The 21,661-nt window shown below is 44.8% G+C and overlaps 1 protein-coding gene across 1 annotated transcript in view; it reads left to right on the top strand.

Moving 5' to 3' along the window:
- UBE3C (ubiquitin protein ligase E3C) overlaps positions 1 to 21,661 on the top strand; it is a 119,629-nt gene that overhangs the window by 19,846 nt on the left and 78,122 nt on the right. Inside the window, exons 2-8 of the mRNA XM_003983254.6 lie at positions 7,285 to 7,338; positions 10,809 to 10,883; positions 11,353 to 11,499; positions 15,250 to 15,365; positions 15,772 to 15,929; positions 20,266 to 20,419; positions 20,834 to 21,054. Of these exons, the coding sequence (XP_003983303.3) occupies positions 7,285 to 7,338; positions 10,809 to 10,883; positions 11,353 to 11,499; positions 15,250 to 15,365; positions 15,772 to 15,929; positions 20,266 to 20,419; positions 20,834 to 21,054 (925 nt within the window). The remainder of the gene's footprint in view (positions 1 to 7,284; positions 7,339 to 10,808; positions 10,884 to 11,352; positions 11,500 to 15,249; positions 15,366 to 15,771; positions 15,930 to 20,265; positions 20,420 to 20,833; positions 21,055 to 21,661) is intronic.

A 21,661-nucleotide genomic window follows, 5' to 3' on the forward strand; every position in this document is an offset into this window, starting at 1 on the left:
TTGTGATGGCCTCGTGCCTTCGCGCTGGTGGGCCCGGTCACCTGGGTGGCGTCTGCGGGGTTCTCCACGTTTGCTGTCTGTCCCGTAGTAGTTGATAAAGTGCTTGAGGAGGTACTTTGAGATCAGGCAAGTCCTGGTTTTTTCCTCAAACTTCTGCCCACTAATTTCAGCATGCCTCGGTAGCTCTTGTCTGCAGTGTTTACTGCTGTGGTGTTTGGTGATACCTTTCCTCTCTCCTACTTTTATTAACTGCATTCTGTGAGAAGAGATTTTTCTTCTGTCCTGTTTATATATTTATTTGATTATGTAAGTATGGAGGCATGGCTGATGTATTTTACTGTATGCAGTAACGTCTAAGGCCATCATCATTGCATAACCTCTCTCTAATTGTACGAGAATATTGGAAAAGCTCAGATTGAGGAGAGAGTCCAAGAGGTAAAAGGTAAAGGTGGAGGAACTGTTAGAGATCGGTAAGGAGTAGGAAAAAAAATGGGAATTAACTGCAGTGTAGGACCCTGGATAGGATCCTAGAACAGGCAGAGATCTTCAGTATAAAAATTGGTGAATTTCTAATGAAATTTGTGGTTCGGTTAGTGATACTGGCCCCATGTTAATTTCCTGTTCTTGCTAATCGCAGTCTGGTTATGAAGGGGGACTAGGGTAAGAGACAGAGGGGATTAGGGAACTCACTGTATCATTTCTGCAACTTTGTCTAAAATTAGTCCAAAGTTCAATGTTTTAAAAGTTTAAAGAATAATAGTAAGTGAATAACGATGAGGATGGTATAGCTGTGCTAAAGCGTGTGACAGTGGCAGAGGAGTGTCCCTGAGACGCTGGTGTAGGTGGTGGTCTTGCTGGAGGGGGAGGGGCCTCCGTGCCGGGAGTCACCTTTCTTCACTCTTCCCTCTGTCCGGGTGCGTCCAGACGTGATCCTCCCTGTGCCGTCCTCCACCTTCCAGCCTCTGTGCCTGGGTACTGCGGACGATGTGGCATGTGTGGCCGTTACTCCCCACCTTTGCCGCCTCCCCCGCCCGCCCCCACCCCCGCTTTGTGCCGTAACTGACCGTGGACTCACCGTGGTGTGGGTTACTCTGTGGGCTCAGTCAGGGTTTGCTGTGGGGACGTGTTCAGACTCTTGTCTCTACGGGCGGGTTTAGCGTGTCCAGAAGGGCAGCTTGGCGGTCAGAGGAGCTGGTCCGTCCACCTGAGCAGTCATACTTTCCAGATGCAGTTGGGCTCACCAACATTTGTAAGAGTGATTGATTAAGTAAGGAATGTTGATGAGATTTATAATACTTACAGCATTTTGGAATTATTTGTTGACCTCCTGAGGGAGTTTAGAACATTGGAATTATTGGTTGGATTTAGGGTTTGTCCGTCCACTATTCCGATTTTGGTGGCACTAGATGTTGGTAGACAGATCAGGGCCTTTCTAATACCCGCCTCAATAGATAAGCGATTTTACATTCTAGTCAACTTTAAAATCTTTCCAGTTTCAGACTTCCCAGTTGTACCTTTATTCTTTCTAAATTTAATCCTTCATTCATTCAGTTGGGCACAGTGCTAAATATCGGGATTATAAACACCAAGACACAGGCCTTGTTCTGAAGGAATTTATAATTTATTGAAGGAGAAACATACAATTAAAGTTACCTTTACTCTTCCCTCTCTGCAGGTGCATTAAGATAAAAAACATTTTTCTCTTTAAATAGACACTTTGTTTTATCTGTAAGTGATAAAACCTGGTAAAGCTAGACCCTGCTAAATATTTCACATTGTCAGGCTTGTGTGGTTAGAGCTTGGTCCGCAGGGGCGCGGCCGTGGGCTCTCCGCCTGTGTGGCTGTGGGTCCCGCAGGGCTGCTTCCTCTCCTGCCGCGCGGTCTGCGCCTGCTCGTTCCCAGACTGGGGCCCAACGTGTACCTCCCTGTGCTCGGATCATTCCTTACTTGCGGCTGGAACTGATGGAGTTCAAGTTTTACTCTCTGATCTTCTGCTCGGAGGGCTGACAGTGCACTCCTCCCCAGACCAACTGTGCCCACGCCAGCGCTCAGTGGCTAGCGCTCCGTGGCACGGCGTGTTGAACGGTGATCTGCCCATGGCGGAGGCCGCGTCCTTGTGGTGACACCCACGTTGCCTCCGTGGTTTTGGCTAGCGCAGATAGTCGCGTGCTCCGTGCCCTTCCACGAGCGTCTTCTGCGCCGGGGCCGTCGTCGCCTCGGTGAGCTCCCGGCGGATGGTGTGGAGGAACGGGAATGACGGTAGCCTCCGAGGGGGAGCTTCGTGGGCGGGAGGATGTTTAAGCGGAGTCTCACCCGAGACGAGCGCGGCTTGGGTGCGTGCTGGGGTCAGGAGGGAAGTGGGGCCGCCCTGGGCAGAAGGGAGCAGGGCTTGAGGCCTAGGGATCGTGGGAGAGATGCGCTTGAGGCAGCACCAGGAGATGGCCCATGAGGAGCCGGGAGAAGAAGTGTTTTAGCCATGATACCCCCATGCTAAGGCTGTGTTTGAACTTGATCCCTCAGAGGACATTGGTGGTTGTCAGACTAGGTTCTCTGATAGGATGACTAACATGAAATAGAAAATAAGGGCAGTGTAGTAACGTTTTACATAAATTTGGTTAATTTAAATGAGCATTGAGAAGAGATGCTTGCTTGCTTGCTTGCTTGCTTTTTCTTTTTTAGCGTTTATTTATTTCTGAGAGACAGTGTGAGCCAGGGAGGGGCAGAGAGAGAGGGAGACACAGAATCTGAAGCAGGTTCAGGCTCCAAGCTGTCAGCACACTGCCCGACGTGGGGCTCAAACTCACAAACCGTGGGATCATGACCTGAGCCAAAGTCGGACGCTTAACCGACTGAGCCGCCCAGGCGCCCCGAGAAGAGATGATTCTTATATTTGACCTTCAGTGATCTTTTAGGAAACGATTGAGAATAGGTTGCAGTTTTTTGTTGGCTTTAAAGGGCTGGCAGCCTGATGTGACGTGATCCAGAAGGAGTCACAGGGGTCTCGGCTGAACTGTTGCTTTTGTTACCTGCTAACTCACGAGGCGCACCCCCGTCTCCGTGGCCCTGAATTGCGAGGGTGTCATCGCCTCCCTCCCATCCCTGCCGCCGTGGTGTGGGCTCCGCAGCCAGAGCTGGAGCCCTCGGGCCCATCCTCGGCCCGGAGCGGACTCTCCCACGGTCATCGCTGAGTGCGGTTCATCCCGGCTCAGCTGTCTCGTGCGCTGTCCCTCCGCCCGCACGGTTTCCCATCTCGTCGTCCTGCTCAACACCTCCTTCTAGGTTGCCTCTCAGATTTGCCGTTTCTTAGCGGTCCCTCAGTGGCTGAGGCAGAGCACCCCTCTTTCCCCGCGCTTGGACCCTGTTTGTACCTCGGTGCACGGGGGTGGACCGTCCACCTTGTTCAGGGTTACTGCTGAGTAACGGCGTCTGGCACACAGTGCGTCCTCAGTAAGCAGGCTTCTTTGTCCTCCCGCCGCACTGTGAGCTCCTGGGGAGCAGGTGCCGTACTTACTTTGAAAATATCTAGGGCCTAGCATGATACACGATTCGCTGAGTACCTGCTGAGTGAATAGATATTCCTCCTGTGCCTCATTTGAATGTCTAGAATGGGGACCACGCCGAGCGGCTCTGACCCTGATCTGGAAGTTGGTTACCGTTCAGGGGCTGCATAGGGATGATCTACGTAATTTATAGACATCGAGTGTGTGGTCTGTCGCCCTTTCCTTTGTGCTGGGCTGGCTTTTTACGGCAGCCTCTGTGTCCTGCTCTGATTACTTAGTTCGCCTTTTCTAGACATTCTGTATCCTGTGCTCTGAACTCTGAACTTCTGAACTCTGTCAGATTTTGGTGATTAAGACTTTTTTCTGTGGCCTCCTTCTCCCCATCAGCCTCCTTTCTGGTATATCTCCCAAATTACTTATGTCTTATGAAGACAAAGAATTTTTTTGATTTCTCAAAATGTAAAATAATAATGTTCTTTTTTGAAGTAAATGGTCTACTGCTTAGTGGGTTAATAAGTTCTAGCCCACCCGTGTTCAGGTCCTGGACCTTCCACTTTCACACCGCGACGAGGGAAGCCCTCCGTCCTTGTTGGCCTCTGCGTGTTGCACCCGTGTCCTCCCCTCGTCCCTCCTGTGTAGGGCACGGTGCTTGGGTGTAGACAAATCAGTGCTGGTGGCAGCCAGTGCTGTTCTTAGAGTTGACTTTGTGGTGTGCCTGACTTGATGTGCGAGTTTGGCTGACCCCTCCCTGTAGCCCCTTTTCTTTTTCCTGCAGGATATTTCAGGAGCATGAGTATTCTCTGAAAGGCCTTTTCAGTTTCCAAAGTACAATTTTATTGTTGAAGTTACATATCAGGCTTTGGTGTGTGTCTGTATATCCAGTATTTTGGATTGCTTGCTATACTTCCTTTATTCTTTTTAAATGAATTGTCTTTTGAGTAGGAGACTGTATAGCCCCTGAGCACAGGTAGGAGGAGTGACCTTCATGTTTATTCGATGTCCCGTGTCCAGGGAATTTGACTTACAGGCCATGAGAAGTTAAGAATACTCAACTGTCAGCACGGCCAGCACTGTCTCTTGTGCTCATGTGGCGCCTCCCACATCATAAGCTTCAGACTTAAATAGAATTTGTAAGAAATTCTAGTATTGAGTTAGAATCTAGTTGTGTGTTTTGATAGCTAGCACCTGTTTTGATTTCGAAGCTATCGATGCCTCGGTACCGTGTTGCTGGAACCCAAAAGTGCTTTTCCGCTGGTGTGCTCACTGCGTCTTTTAGACTGCTTTGTTCTGCTTAAAGGAAGTGCTCATCAGCCATCTCGTAAGCATTTGTTGGATACATACGCCTGCCGGATGTGGAAGTAAATGAGAGCAGCAAGGTGGAGGGAACCATGAGGTCCTGGAGCCCGCGGTACCGGGCTTTGGGGTTAGTGAGGAGGATGAGCTCGTTTGTGTGGGCAAGTCAATCTGGTGCCTGTTTCGCCAGCGTGGACCATTTTGGCTTGTTTAATTTCAGACATGAAATACGTTTTTTCATAGTTGTACCAGGGCATACCATTTTAAGAAATCTCAGCTCTTTAGCTATAACCAAATAATGAACATATATTAAATCTGGACAAATGGAGATAGAAGGAAAAGAAATTATGGACACAGGGATAATGGCTAGAAATTGGTCTATATTATTCTCTAGAAGCTGTCCATAATTCTGAGCATCATAACTTTGCACTTTTTACTATATAGAGTTCCCATTCTCCCTACTCCTTTTAATTAAAATTTAAAACAAAATATTTTTCTGACTTTGAACATGTGGTAGATAAAGGCTTTTTATTTGAAATTCAAGAAATGAAATTTTCTTTTTAAAAACTTTTTTTAAAGTTTATTTTGAGAGAGAGTATATGTGCACGCGTGTGCATGAGCAGGGGAGGGGCAGAGAGAGGGAGAGAGAGAATCCCAAGCAGGCTCCTCACTGTCAGCACAGAGCCTGACGCAGGGCTTGAACCCACAAACTGAGATCATGACCTGAGCTGAGATCAAGAGTGGATGCTTAACCGACTGAGCCACTGAGGCACCCCAAGAAATGAAATTTTCTATAGTGGAAAATGGAGGATTTCTTTTCTTTCTTGAATGTTTATTTATTTTTGAGAGACTCAGACAGAGACAGAGCATGAGTGGTGTAGGGGCAGAGAGAGAGAGGGAGACACAGAATCTGAAGCAGGCTCCAGGCTCTGAGCTGTCCGCACAGAGCCCGACCCGGGGCTCAAACCCACGAACCATAAAGTCATGACCTGAGCCGAAGTCGGACACTTAACCGACTGAGCCACCCAGGCACCACTGTCCCTCCCCCCCTTTTTTTGAGTAAGCTCTACTCCCTACGTGGGGCTTGAATTCATGACCCCAAGATCAAGAGTCGCATGCATGGCGTACTGACTGAGCCAGCCAGGTGCCCTGGATTTATTTCTTTGGTTTCAATTTTGTCGGTGAGAAATTTTTCATTCTGCACACTGTTGATTCACATATCAATGTATAATTTTTTTAATGTTTATTTATTTTTGGGAGGGAGAGAGAGAGAGCACATGCACACACGGGCAGGGGAAGGGTAGAGAGAGGGGGACAGAGGATCCAAAGCGGGCTCTGCACTGACAGCAGAGAGCTGACGGGGGGCGGGGGGGGGGGCGCTCAAACTCCTGAACCAGGAGATCATGACACGAGCCGAAGTCGGACACAACCGACTTGGCCACCCAGGTGCCCCTCTCAATGTATAATTTTAAATTGGCTTAATTACTGGGGCGCCTGGGTGGCTCAGTCGGTTGAGCGTCCGACTTCAGCTCAGGTCATGATCTCGCGGTCCGTGAGTTCAAGCCCCGCGTCGGGCTCTGTGCTGACAGCTCGGAGCCCAGAGCCTGTTTCGGATTCTGTGTCTCCCTCTCTCTCTGCCCCTCCCCTGCTCATGCTCTGTCTCTCTCTGTCTCAAAAATAAATAAAAACATTAAAAAAAATTTTAATTGGCTTAATTACTTGCCTTCTGACACTATTTTGATGGTGTGTTTGTTTTTGTTAAGAAATGTATTTATTTTTGTAATGATTCATATATAATGTCTTGGACTGTTAGTTTTAGTTTGAATTACATTTGTAAAAATAAAATGCCCATTCACTGTAAACTGGAACACTTCGGGGGAGAGGAGAGTTGTCTTTTTGTATTTTTATTTTATTAGGAATGTTTAACTTTCCCATTGATTGCTTTGTTTCCTTCTACATACCGAGTAAGTTTGTTCAAAATTTAGTTTTACTTATGATGAAAAAAGATTTTTTTTAACATTCAGTAACAGTACAGAAATTGTTTTATCAAAATTTTTATTGAGATAATTGTACATTCATGTTCAGCTGTTAGGAATAATACAGAAAGCTCTCTTGTTTGCATTGCCTGATTTCCCCTGGGAGTTGTATTTTGCAAAACTAGTGTGATAATCACAACCAGGATATTGACATTGATATAATGCATTGACATTATTCAGATATTTCTGGTTTCACTTGAAGTCTCTTGTGTGTGTAAAGAAATCAGAGTTTATTCCTGGAAAACTACTGTTAGTTAAAATACTAACTTTAATTAGATCTGTCATCTGGCAGGAGGGAACCATTTAACCTCGTGTGCTCAGATTTCTCATTAAGTCAGAATGTTTGTATGATGCTTAGAATCCCTTTTGGGTCAAAACATTCTATAATTTTTGTATGAGAGCATTTTAGAATTTGAAATTATAACCTTCTTTCTCTTTTCTCTTTTTGTGTTTAGGAAGAAAAGGCTTCTCTTTTACATCGTACTCAGGAAGAAAGAAGAAAGAGAGAGGTAAAAACAGTTTTATAATAGTCTCTTTAGATAAACATTTTTCCATAGCATTTAAATAAGGGTTGATTTTGCTGTTCTATATATATGCATGGTATGCATATGCATATATACATATTTTTACGTCTATGAAACTTTAGAAACATTTCTGGATTTTTTGGATTTTATAATAAGTAATTTATTCTGGAACCACTGTGGGAAAGATGGACTACAAGGGCAGTTTCCAGAATACAGGGGGAAAACAGGCTTTTATAAAGTTCAGTTGCTTGCTTGTGATATGGTTTCCAGAAGATCTAGAAAGACTTAGTATATAATGCTCATCTTTTGCCAAGCAGAAGAAGCAAACTCACTGTGAAGGCAGTTACCATAACTCTTTGTGAAGAAGTAAAATAGATGAAAGGAGCTGTGACATTTGTTGTTTTATTCTTTCTCTTTTTAAATATCTGTTTGTTTATTTTGAGAGAGAGTGCACACACATGCGCACATGTGGAGGAGGGGCAGAGGGAGGGAGAGAGGATGATCCCAGGCAGCCTCCGTGCTGTCAGCACAGAACCCGACACGGGGCCCGGTCCCACGACCCCTGAGGTCATGACCTCATGACACCAAGAGTCAGATGCTTAACTGGCTGAGCCACCTAGGCGCCCGTTTTATTCTTTATTTTACATTTCATCTTTCTGGCGACAGTGGCTTTATTTTATTGATTAATCGGCAATTATGGTATTTTAGGCCTATTTTTCTAGATTTTTATTTTGTTTTCTAATAATTCATTTGTTCCTTTAAGAAATACTAATTGAGAGCTTGTTACATTCCAGGGACTGCTCTGCCTACAGGGGACACAGATAGTAAATAAGACCATGTTCTGGGCGCTTGGGATTCTCTCCCTCTCTCTGTCCCTCCCCCGCTCATCATGCACTTGCACACTTTCTTCTCTCTCTCAAAAAAAAAAAAAAAGGCTTAAAAAGGGCGGATAATGTTCTTGCGTGGTTATAGAACACAGAGATTCACCAAGCTATTGAGACGGTGCTAAGTGCTGTGAGTGAGGTAGAGTGAGGTGATAATAACTGGGAAGGCCTGCTTTCGGGTAGGGCATTCAGGGAAGGACTCTCCGAGCTGGGTAGAGAGTTGAGCAGGATTCCTGAAGGAGGAAAAAGAAGCTCCTATGGAAAGCTGGAGGAAGAACTTTCTTGGTGCAGGAAGCAGCAAATATGGAGACTTTCAGGCGGGGTTTCTCACCCTCAGCACTGTTGACATCTTGGACTCATTAATTCTTTGTTGTGGGGCTTTATCCTGTACATCGAGGGGTGTGTAGCAGCCTCCAGGGCCTCTGTTCTACCCACTAGATGCCACAACACTCCCTCCCTCTGGTTGAGATAACCAAAAATGTCTCCAGAAGTTACCAAATGTGGTAAAATTGCTCACAGTTGAAAATGACCATTTATTGGTTAATGTCTTTTATCTTTTCTGGAAAACTCTCAGCTCTCATCTCTTCCAATAGTGTTTTAGCTCCATTCTTCCTCTCCTCTTCTTGGACTCAGATTACTTATGTATTTGACCTTGGCCTTATCCTGTACTCTTCTGTATATTTATCCTTTTGAATATTTCGGCTTTGGTTTGGGTATTTCTTCTGACCTAACTTCTAATTTACAGATTATCTCTTTACCAGTGTCTGATTGTCACATAATATCCATTAACCTGTGGATCAGATTTTTATTTTAGTTGTAGAATTTTCTTTGATTCTTTTAATTTTATGAACATTTTAATTTTAATCGTCTTTTAATTTCGTGAATATAACTGTAGATTATTGAAGATAGTTTTTAAGCTCCAGTATTTGGATCACCTGTGGGTTTGTTGTTTGTCCTCTTGATTTTTAGTTCTTGTCTTTTGCCCGATTGTTTTGGTTGAATACTGACATTCTGTATTCCAGAATGAAGAGAGATCTACAGGCTCTCGATGATGATCTCTTCTTTCTGGAAAGCATTGCCTTTGATTTTGGCCGGCAGTAGGGAGAGGGGTGGGTCGCCTTTAAATAATACAGAGTCGAGCTGATCTACAGCTGGTCTTCAGTCCTTGTCAGGATCCATCTGTTTCCAGTCCAGCTGAGATGCAGCCGTTAGGTCCCGGTCCCAGCCAGGACACTGGGATGTCACCGAGACTTCCTCCTCAGTGAACAACCGAATGCATAAAAATAGTTAGAAAACTCCTGGGACAGTATATGGGTCTTTAATTAGGTGCTCTTAGAATCATCGTAGTAGTGAAGAGAGTCCCAAACTAGGTTTAAGCTCAGGGCTTCCTTCGCTGTAACCACTTGAAGCTCAGACAGCACGCTTGCGCGACCTGATTGGTCTTCTGGGTGAGCGTGTGTGTGCCTTTCAGGCCTGGCAGGTGGCACTCACCTGCCAGGTGGCATAGCATGAGACAGTGTCACGTGGTAAGATGGGCACAACTTTTAGTGTCACGCCTGAGCGTGAATCCTGACTCCCTTAGGTCTTTCGGCACCGCTGTCTTTATGGAAATTTCAGCTTCTGCATCATGAAACCGGGAGTGACGTTCATCTAAGGTTGTCAGGCGTCTCGGGGTTGGCGCGTCGTAGACTTTCAGGCGGTGGTGGCTACGTTGCTTGCGATGACGATGTGAAAAAAAAATTTGTTTTGCTAGGTCACTGGAAATTTTCAAGACAGTCTTAGGTCAGTCAAAACTAGAGTTTCCGCTTTGAAATGAGAAAGTGACTTTTAAAATTGATGTTCGTGTCGTCCGTTTTCCTTCCTGTATTGAAAACCGCGGTTGTTGTTGGAAGTCTCACTGTGCTGGGAGGAGCGGAAGGTGGTGTCGCCATTTTGGCAAACAGTCCGGTAGCTCCTCACGTGCTAGTCCTGCTCGTGGGCGTGCACCCAAGAGAAACGTAACCGTGTCCACGCGAAACTTTGACATGAGAGTGTGCGGCAGTGATGTTCGCAGCAGCCCAGAGTGGGAACCGCCCGAGTGTCTATCGGGCGGTAAATGGTAAACCGTGGGACGGCCGCACAAGGAAATACCGTACGTACTGGCCGTAAAAAGTAGTGGAGAACCGACACGTGACACGACACGGCTCAGCCTTGAAAACGTCGTGCCAGGTGAACAAGGCCTGACACAAAAGGCCGCGCGTTATCTGACTCCACGATAAGAAATGTCCGGAATAGGCAATCCCGTGCAGACGGAAATTCGGTCAGTGGTTGCCGCGGATGTGGGGGGACCCGGGAGAGGGAACGAGAGACGAGCGCTAGTGGGAACAGGGGGTGTGGAGTGGCTGATGAAAGTATTCTCAAATTAGATGGTGGTGGTAGTTGAACCTTGAAGATCTTGAAGACTGGTAAGCGGTACGCTTGAAAGATTGAATTTTGTGGTATGTAAATTCTGTAGTTGTTTTTTTTTAAGTCTTTACTAGCTAAATGTCAATTCACTCCGACCAATTGTTCCTTCCTCCCTTTATCATGCAGGAGGAAAGGCGAAGGTTGAAAAATGCAATAATCATACAGTCATTTATCCGAGGCTATCGAGACCGGAAACAGCAAGTAAGTTTGCTTTCAAGCTGAGAAAGAATTGGAAAGGCCTGCCAGAGGTTGTTTCAGATAGGGCCTCGGAGTCTTAGAAGTGGAATCGTTCTGTGGGGATTTTAGTACACCTGTTTCATGACAGTTAATGTTGATAATAGCGTTTTCCCCAGAAATTAACCGTATTCATTTATATTTACGTAAAGATTTACGGATAGGGGAGTTTTGAGGTGATTTTTAAATAATAAAAATAGAAACACGGGCTGCAGCTCAAGATCAAAGCGGAAGGAGGTGGCGGAAGACCATTTTAGGGGAGTGGAGGGTTTTTATTCCAATCCAGGTTTTCTGGGTTTCATTTCCCCTTTTCCCAAGAGCTGCCCCGTCACGGCCCCCTCACTGCGCCCCCGCCGTGCAGACCCCAGGGCGCATGTGGACCGCGCCGCCCGCCCGCCCACCTGTCACGCCCGTGTGTGGTTTGTCTCGTCTCCAGCACTCCATCCAGAGAAGCGCCTTTGACCGCTACGCCAGCGCCTCGCAGTCCGGTGGCACTTTCTCCATTGCCAGTGGTCCCAACCTTACCCTTTTGGTGAGGCGGCTTCTGTTTTTCTACAAACAGAACGAAGACTCAAAACGTTTGGTGAGTGTTAACTGTGTTCTCACTTATCCTTATTTATGGATTTTCCGGTGTTTTTTTTAATGGGGCCAGATAACCCTGCAAAGGCATACGTCTTTCTGAACTTCCCTCAGCCCGCCACGATAGGTCATCTTTGTGGTGTTGCGTTTCACCTCTTAGAGAGCGATAGAAATTTTCAGTAGTTTTTTTCATTTTTTTATTATGGAAAATGTCAAATATAAGAAAAAGTAGAATAATCTGGTGAGCCATCCTCCACATACCCATTACTCAGCGTTGGTAGTCAGCAACACCTCTCTCACCCAGAGCCCCCCGTACCTGTGCCTTCAGTCACTCTGGTGATGCGCACCTAAATATCATAGCATGTTATCTGTGAATATTTTAAAGTGTATTTATTGGGGGGGGGGGACAGAGAGAGAGGGAGAGAGAATCCTAAGCAGGCTCCGTGCTGTCAGTGTGGAGCCAGACGCCAGGCTTGACTTCACAGATGGTGAGATCATGACCTGAACCTAAATCAGGAGTCCCAGACACTTAATGGACTGAGCCATCCAGGTGCCCCTGTAAATACTTTAATATGAATCTGTGACCTACAGGGCCTTGCTCTTAAAACATTCAGAGGGCAGGGGCGCCTGGGTGGCGCAGTCGGTTAAGCGTCCGACTTTGGCCAGGTCACGATCTCGCGGTCCGTGAGTTCGAGCCCCGCCTCAGGCTCTGGGCTGATGGCTCGGAGCCTGGAGCCTGTTTCCGATTCTGTGTCTCCCTCTCTCTCTGCCCCTCCCCCGTTCATGCTCTGTCTCTCTCTGTCCCAAAAATAAATAAACGCTGGGAAAAAAAAAAAAAAAAAAAAACACAACAACATTCAGAGGGCTACTGGAGGGGTTGTGGGAGGGGGGATGGGCTAAATGGGGAAGGGGCATTAAGGAATCTACTCCTGAAATCATTGTTGCACTATATGCTAATTTGGATGTAAATTAAAAAAAAAAATTAAATTAAAAAAATTTAAAAAAACAAAATAAAGTTAATTTCTAAAAAACAAATTCAGAATATAATTGTAGTACTTTGAAATTTTATAGGCTTCTGATGTAATCAGTGATGAGGAACAGTGTTGAAAAATACCTATGGATGCATAGATGAATAAACTTTTAAAAAATGTAACTTGTTACTATGTCGTCTCTCAGGACATATTAAGAGATTTCTGTGTAACTCGTTCGGTTAGATATGTATTTATTCTCGGAAATTCTTGTTTACTTGTAATAAAAATTTCAGATTATATTAAACGAGGTACACAGTGAAAAGTCAGTCTTCCACGCCCCAACCATCCATACTAGAAAATCCCCAGAGGAAATGTAAATACAGAGGACAAAGGGACACTTTATTGTGGATCTGGTGTTTGGTTTTAATTTTCTTTAATTATTCTGGAGTTAATAATTGCCTCACTTTTGTTTAATTTTCTTGGGGTCTCTTGATAAAGTCGTCTTCCACTTTTGACAGGACTATGATGCTTCTCAGTGTAATTTTCCGTGACTGAAGATGTCAGTCTGATGCTTTGTTTTCCCCGGAGCTATTCTTGGATTTCCAAAACCTTTGCACCAGTTTGGATCCTTTGCCTCTCATTATCTTGGGAAAGTCACTCGCTTTGCTTCAGTTTTGGATCCTCCTTCCTGATTCCATTATCTTTTTGCTTTCTTGGTTTACTCCCTTCATATCCTCAGTTGACTTCCCAAGAAAGGGTGAATAAGGTGTTTTTAAAAGTTGACGCATCTGCGTTTAGGAAATAATAACAATAAGTTAGGCAAAGTAAGTGTTTAAAGTAGTGATAGTACAGCCTTTCGGATGCCGTTGGTGCATTTGTCAAGGTTGTAAAATACAGTATCCGAACGCAGTCCAGAGTGTTTAAGTGTCACTACTGCTTTGGGCTTTCTTATTTCATAGGCAACTTGAATCATAATTACTTGATTAATATATTTGCACCTTAGTCTTGAAGTTTCTATAATTGCCCTTTAGATTTTTCTAGTGTTTAGTTACAGTACATGCTATTTTATTTGTTAATAGACGGCACATAATTGAGAATGAACTGCATGTCAGATTGGCAGAAAGTCTTGTATCCTATTAGTTCCTGAGAAAAGACGGACAGGTTAGCTCCAGACACCTCGTGAAGAAAGCTTGTGTGTAGGCAAGTTCATACTTGGAATGGGTCACAGAAATGATTTTCCCGAAACTTAGGACACGCTCTTGTTTTATAAAACGCTTTTGCGGGGCGCCTGCCTGGGTGGCTCAGTCGGTGAAGCGTCCGACTTCAGCTCGGGTCGTGGTCTTGCGGTTTGTGAGTCCGAGCCGCATGTCGGGCTATCTGCTGTCAGCACGGAACCCGCTTCGGATCCTCTGTCCCCCTCTCTTTCTGTCCCTCCCCCACTTGCATGTTCTCTCTCTCTCTCTCAAAACTGAACATTAAAAAAAAAAAATGCTTTTGGGCGCCTGGGTGGCTCAGTCGGTTAAGCGCCCGACTTCAGCTCAGGTCACGATCTCGCGGCCCGTGAGTTCGAGCCCCGCGTCGGGCTCTGTGCGGACCGCTCAGAGCCTGGAGCCTGTTTCCGATTCTGTGTCTCCCTCTCTCTCTGCCCCTCCCCCGTTCATGCTCTGTCTCTCTCTGTCTCAAAAATAAATAAACGTTAAAAAAAAATAAAAAGAAAAAAGCTTTTGCGTGAATATTTTGTCTGATAACAATTTTATATGAAATAAGTGTTCCTGTCAGAGGAGAAACGCCTTAAAGATAACAGGCAGAGGGAAGGTTATGTGGCACATTGATAAGTAGCCACATTTAAGAAGCAGTCTTAATTTTAACTCGTTCTAATGGGTCTCATGAAGTGAACAAAAACCAGTTTTACGAAAATGCGGCAGAGAAAGTAGAAGAGATTCCTTGTTAAGTCCTGAGTTTTCGAAATCATTTCTGGTAGCCACGCCCATAGTAGGTAGGCCTCCAGGGTGCAAGTCAGACAGAAATCCAACTCAGCATCCGCGGAGTTCACTGACCAGTCGTTGTGTCCAGGAGACTGGGCAGCTCTGGCCACATCCCTGACTTTTTTTCCCCCCAACTCTACTGAGGTATAGTTGACAAGTAAAGCTGTAGGATAGTTAAAGGTACACCATGATGATTGGACGAATGTCGACATTGTGAAAGGATCTCTCCCTTCTGCATCACCTGGCATCCTACATGGGAATAGTGGGGCCCTGTGACTGCCTTTCCTACCCAAATTTCATGGACTTAGGGAAGGGGAATATCCAAAAGGAAAGGATGCTGGAGAGACAGAGGCAAAAAGTAAAAAGAAGAAACTGATATCCCTATGTACATTATGATTAATACTATAGTTCTCATTTATTTTTCACTGTGGATTGCTGATTGTTGCAAATGAACTGTTGTTATTTCAGATTCAGATGAGTCTTTTTGTTAATGTTTGTTGATTCATTTTTTGAGAGAGAGAGAGGGAGACACAGAATCCGAAGCAGGCTCCAGGCTCTGAGCCGTCAGCACAGAGCCTGACGTGCGACTCGCACTCACGAACCTTGAGGTCGTGACCTGAGCCGAAGTCGGGTGCTCAACCGACTGAGCTGCCCAGGCGCCCCTAGAAGATTTACTTTTTATCATGTTTGATTAAGTATCTCCTTAGCAATTCAGGAAATTTGGAGTGTTATGCAATGCAGTAAACAGTGAGCTTTTATGGATTGAGAGTGACCTATACGTGTGTTTTGCTGTTTCAGATATGGATGTATCAGAACTTAATTAAACACAGCTCTCTGTTTGTCCAGCAGTTGGATGGATCTGAGAGACTTACATGCTTATTTCAAATAAAGAGATTGATGAGCCTCTGCTGCAGGTAAATCCCATCTAGTCAGCTCCTTGCTACAGGTGTGCCATGTCTTGAAGGCGTCTTTGAAGATGATAGGCACTGGGAGAGATCCAGGCATTGTAAGAATCCTACACGATGCTTGCGATCGTTGATTTTTTTCGTCTGTTTCTCCCTTTGTGATTGTGCATTTTTCCTCTCCGTGAACCCAATGCCCCCATGCTGTTTGGCCCATAATAAGCACTGCAAAAAAATGTGAGTGACAGAACGTGTGATTATTTTCCTGTCTACCTTTGAGTCCTGCCTCTGTTCAGAGACACGCGCTGGCAGAGCAGAGTGGTTCGGGCCTTACTGTAGTGAGCGAGAATAATTGAAGGGGGCTCAGGGTGACGTTCGCCATCCAGTACACGTGTGAAGACTTTTTTCTTTTTTACAGGTTATTGCAGAACTGTAATGACGACAGTCTGAATGTTGCACTTCCAATGAGAATGCTCGAGGTGTTTTCGTCTGAGAATACTTACTTGCCTGTTTTACGAGACGCCAGCTACGTGGTGTCCATAATTGAACAGATTTTGCACTACATGATTCAAAATGGTAAGTAGCAGCTGGGCTCAGGGCTGTGGGTTGGCGTTACCGTGCGAGTGCGCGCAGTGGGGTACTCTGTGTGGCTTGCGCACAGGCTCTAGACCCCCACGTGGGACGGACCGGGCGCCGTGCCCTACCGGGGGTGTGCACCGCTGAGGGGCGTGTGCCCGATTTGTCCTGGGCTCCACCCGCCCCGAACACCTGGATGTGCCCACTGGATGTGTAAAGCAGGCTTTACGCTTGCCTGCTGCTTGAAAATGAAGCAAACGGACGCAGGCTGTCGGAAACCTCTCCGGGCCCTCCCACAGCCGGTCCTCCCGCGTCCTGAGCTGGCAGGAGCGGCGGTGCCGCGAGTCCGTGAGCTCTGGCAGCGGGAAGCCTGTCTCAGGAAGAAGCACACTTTGTCTTCATGTCAGTTCAGCGGAGGAGAGTTAAAGATACTTCGTTGGTTTGGATTTTCTTACTGACCGGGTGTGAGAGCTTTTATGCCCCGACACCCTTCTGAACGTGCCTGTCACGTGACATATAATGACCTGGGTCTGAAATTCTTGTGCAGGCACATCAGTGACTCTGTTTCGGAGAAAGACTATGAAACACCCATGGTTTCTAAAGCTTTTATGACAAATGAAGCGGGGTGTGAAACACACATTTAAAAATCTGGTTCCCGGTGTTCTCACAGGTCAAACCCTTCAGGGTGTGGACTTCAGAGGTTTTAGTGGTAGGAGGAGCTATAGGTGATTCTGGAATGCAGTAGTCACTGATGAAAACATAAATAAGTTTCCTTTTGTTTTTTGGAGGTGATGGGTTAATCTAGGCTAAATCTAGCTAGTTGAATCCTCAGTACAAAAACTGTAAACATTAAGTTCTTACACCCCCCAACCTTACTGTTTGGTTTAAAAAGAAAGAAAGAAACCCTACTTCATTTGTTGAAAAATTAGGGAGTCAACTAAAAGTAATTGAAATTTGTGCAATTTGGTCTTTGAAAACACAACTTAATGGTAATTAGAAATGGTCCTTTGTACCAGTCGATGCATTATTATGCATGTTGATTTAAGGCTGAGCAGTCAGTGAGAATCTTTAGTTTTCTTGTTTTCCAAAAGTATAAAGAAGATAACTAAGACTGCATTATTTTGTGTCGAGAACTAGAAAATGGTGCCAAGTCTCGCACCGAAACCGCCACTTGTAGCTTCTAGCATCTTCTGTTGTAAAGGCACTTGGTTGTTTTGATAAATTACTTCCTGACTTTTTTTTCTTTCATTGCTGAACTACAGCTAACCTACAGTTATGTTAGTTTCAGGTGCAACAGTTCTGAACAAGCGCCAGTGCTCGCCACGATAAGGGCGATCACCAGCCGTCACCACGCGACATTTCTGTTCCCTGTGCTCCGCTTTTCACCTCTGTGACTTCTTTATTTAACTGGAAGCTCGTACCTCTCACTTCCATTCACCTGATTCTCCCTCACAGTATTAGTCTATAAAATTTTGGCATTATTTATTAATTATAGTTTCTATTATACGTTACGAGCTGTGACTTAACGTGAAACTCTTTAACAAACACAGCTGAACTTAGTTCTCTAGTCACGCTGTCAGTTAATCTCTTCAATACTTACTTAGATTGATGTTGATACATTAATGCTCTAATATTTAAAAAATTTTCTTGACGTGGTGTTTTTTAAAATTCTTGATAGATTCCCTTTGCTGTACTTTTTTAAATCTCTGTGACTGACTTATTTTATGACTGGAAAATTGTATCTCTTAATCCCCTTAATCTCTTTCACGCACTTAGATCTTTTAGTTTCATAGCAGAGGAGCTTCAAGCTTCCCTGTTTCACTAGTGATCAAAACATATGAGGTTTGAAATGGGTGTAGTTACAAAGTTGTTCTAAAGAGGGCAGCCCCGCTGGCTCAGCTGGTAGAGCAGGTGACTCTTGATGTCGTGGTTGTGAGTTCGAGCCTCATATTGAATGTAGAGATTACTTAAAATCTTCAAAAAAAAAAAAACAAAAAAAACGTCTAAAGATAGAGTACGGAGTAGTCAGTGTTTATGGTCATAAGGTCATAACTCAAGTACAGATCTATGTAGGACTGTTTTCATAAAGTAAACCAAGCAAATGGATTTTACTTTATTTTACTTTATTTTATTTTATTTTATTTTATTTTATTTTATTTTATTTATTTTACTTTATTTTTTGAGAGGGAGAGGGAGAGAGAGAATCTTAGACTGTGTACCCAGTGCGAAGTTGGATGCAAAAACCTAACTTTTGCAGGGCTCGATCTCACAACAGTGAAATCGTGAGCTGAGTCATACGCTTAACTGTCTGAGCCACCCAGGCACCCCAGATTGTGTTTTTAATGTGCACCACCAAATGTGTCTGGACAATATTGAGATGTTCACAATCTACACCTGAAGATTGTCCCTATTGCTTTATAAAAAAGTGACAAATACATATAAAGACTGAATGATTTGGATCATTGGTGATACCAGAGTTGATGTTTACTGCACCCAGAAATCCCATCAGAAGTTTAGAAAGGTCATAAAAGTTGTTACTTCTGTGTAAATGCTCTGGTGCCCATATTACGGTCTCCAAAGGTGTCATTTCCTCTAAAAGGAACTTAAGAGTCCCTGGGGGAGGGGCGCCTGGGTGGCGCAGTCGGCTAAGCGCCCGACTTCAGCCAGGTCACGATCTCGCGGTCCGTGAGTTTGAGCCCCGCGTCAGGCTCTGGGCTGATGGCTCGGAGCCTGGAGCCTGTTTCCGATGCTGTGTCTCCCTCTCTCTCTGCCCCTCCCCCGTTCATGCTCTGTCTCTCTCTGTCCCAAAAATAAATAAAAAACGTTGAAAAAAAAATTAAAAAAAAAAAAAAAAAAAAAGAGTCCCTGGGGGAAAGATGAATCTGGAGGTGCTCCTGGCGAACGTTGGAGCTCCGGGCCCCCCTCCCATAGGTCACTCCGTTGTCCAAAGATAGGACGATTTGAGAGTCATTGAGGTAATGACTGCAATGGATTGAAATAACACCAACGTACTCAAGTCTGTGAGTACATGTGGTTCAGAAGTCACAAAACCAGCTGCATAATTGGAAGATGCTTAAGAGGCAGATAAAAACCATCATAATATATGGGCCTTAATTGGATCCTGATTCAAACAAACGAGTTAAATAAGATTTTAGCATGAGAAAGTTGGAGATTTGAACACCCACTAGATACTTGTGATACCAAGGAATGACTATTAATTTGTTTTAGCTGTCGTAATGATATTTTTTAAATGTTTATTTATTTTGAGAGAGAGAGAGAGGGAGATACAGAAAATCCCAAGCAGGCTGCACGCCCAGCACGGAGCCTGATAAAGGCTTGATCTCACAACTGTGAGATCATGACCTAAACTGAAATCGAGTTGGATACTTAACTGATTGAGCCACCCAGGCTCTCCTGTCATAATGGTATTTTTAAGAAAAATGAAGTCCTTTGATGATATACTAAAATAATTATATCTTAGATTCACTTCCCAGTGAATGGAGGAGTGGGTTATGGGCTATAATTGATAATTGTTGATGGAGGGTGATGGGTACATGGAATTTATATGCCATTTCAAGCTGCTTATGTAATTAGTTTTTTCCTGAATAAAAAGTTCAAGAGGCACCTAGGTGGCTCAGTCAGTGATGCATGTGACTCTTGATCTTGGGGGTGAGTTCAAGCCCCATGTTGGGTGTAGTGATTACTTAAAAAAACGTTAAACTTTAAAAAAAAAAAAAAAAGGAGCCAATAGCTGAGCTATTAAAAAGTTGAGGGGCGGCTGGGTGGCTCAGTGGGTTAAGCGTCTGACTCTTGATTTGGGCTCGGGTCATGATCCCATGGTTTTGAGATCAAGGCCTGCATCAGGCTTTGGGTCAGGCTTCGAGCTGGGCAGGGACCCTGCTTAAGATTCTATCTGTTCCGGGGCACTGGGTGGCTCAGTTGGTTAAGTGTCAGACTTCAGCTCAGGTCATGATCTCACAGCTCATGATTTCAAGCCCCGCGTCAGGCTCTCTGCTGACGGCTGAGAGCCTGGAGCCTGTTTCAGATTCTGTGTGTCTCTCTCTGTCTGCCCCCTCCCGTTCATGCTCTCTCTGAAAAATAAGTAAAATATTAAAAAAAAAAAAAAAAAGATTCTCTGTCTTCCTCTCTCTTTCTGTCCCTCCCCCACTTGCACAAATGCTGTCTCTCTCCCTCTCCGTCTCTAAAAAAAAAAAGTTGAAGAATTAACTTAAATTTGGACATATATTTATCAAAAGCATTTAAAAATTGACGCTTTTTTCCCTCTCTTTATGATGAAGGTACCAAATTTTAAATATGTGCTTTTCCTTTCTTTTAGGGTATTATAGATCTCTCTATTTGTTAATTAACAGCAAGCTTCCATCAAGTATTGAATATTCTGATATATCTCGAGTTCCTATAGCAAAAATTTTGCTAGAGAATGTTCTGAAACCATTGCACTTTACTTACAACTCGTGTCCTGAAGGTGCAAGGTGAGAATGGAATAATTTATTGATTTTGTAAGGTCACAAGTTCTGTATCTAATGATAACTTTTACATAGTATGCTGTTTTACATAAAGATTTGAAAGTCAAATTTTTACTTTATTAATGTGACTCAGTTTAAAAAAAAATTACTATCTGTTTGGCCTGTGCCCTAACATAAATTTATAATTCTGATGACCTGGTTATTTTCCTGCCTCTGAGTAGCTATTGAAAGATCGAAAGATGCAGCAGAGTTTTCTCAGTGGGGAAGGCACAAAATCGGTTAAGTAAATTTCGTGGCGACCTAGTTGGTTTTGGATGTTCAGCTTCATTTAATTTAGAAGAGAATATTTGGAAAGTTAATTTTCATCAGTGATTTTATGAATAACATGTTTTGATGAAAGCTTCCATTTTCCTCTTTCAGGCAACAAGTTTTTACAGCCTTCACCGAGGCGTTTTTGGTGGCACCTTTTACAGATCAGATTTTTCACTTCATCATTCCGGCCTTAGCAGACGCGCAGACTGTTTTCCCGTACGAGCCCTTTCTGAGTGCACTGTTGTCGCCGGAGAGCAGGTGTCCCGAGACGGGGGGAGGGGCGCCGTGGCTCTTCTTCTTTGTCCTCACTGTCGGCGAGACTTACCTGGGTATGAGATACAGCGTAGGATTTACCTGACCTCACGTATATGTGGTGCTAGCAGACCAGTCACACGAAGGGAATCCAGGGGCGGGTGTGTGTTGTCAAGATGGCCTCTGGGGCGGAATTTCCTGGAAGAGCGTATTTGCTGAAGGTCTGTAGCTTGGACAGTGTCCCTGGGGAAAATTTCCAGGCACAGGAGAAAGACTGATTCAGGGGCGCCTGGCTGGCGTCGTCGGTGGAGCATGTGACTCTCGATCTGGGGGTTGTGAGTTCAAGCCCCATGTTGACTGTAGACATTATTTTAAAATCTTTAAAGGGCTCCTGGGGGGCTCAGTTGGTCGAGCATCCAGGTCACGATCTCACAGTTCATGGGCTCGAGCCCCAAGTCAGGCTCTGCACTGACAGTGCGCAGCCTGCTTGGGATTCGCTTTCTCCCTCTCTGCCTCTCAAAATAAATAAGCTTAGGGGCGCCTGGGTGGCTCAGTCAGTTGAGTGTCCGACTTCGGCTCAGGTCATGATTTCACAGCTCATGGGTTCGAGCCCCGCGTCGGGCTCTGTGCTGACAGCTCGGAGCCTGGAACCTGTGTCTCCCTCTCTCTCTGCCCCTAACCCAC

This window comes from Felis catus, chromosome A2 (genome assembly GCF_018350175.1).
Source record: "Felis catus isolate Fca126 chromosome A2, F.catus_Fca126_mat1.0, whole genome shotgun sequence".
Classification (NCBI taxonomy): Eukaryota; Metazoa; Chordata; class Mammalia; order Carnivora; family Felidae; genus Felis; species Felis catus.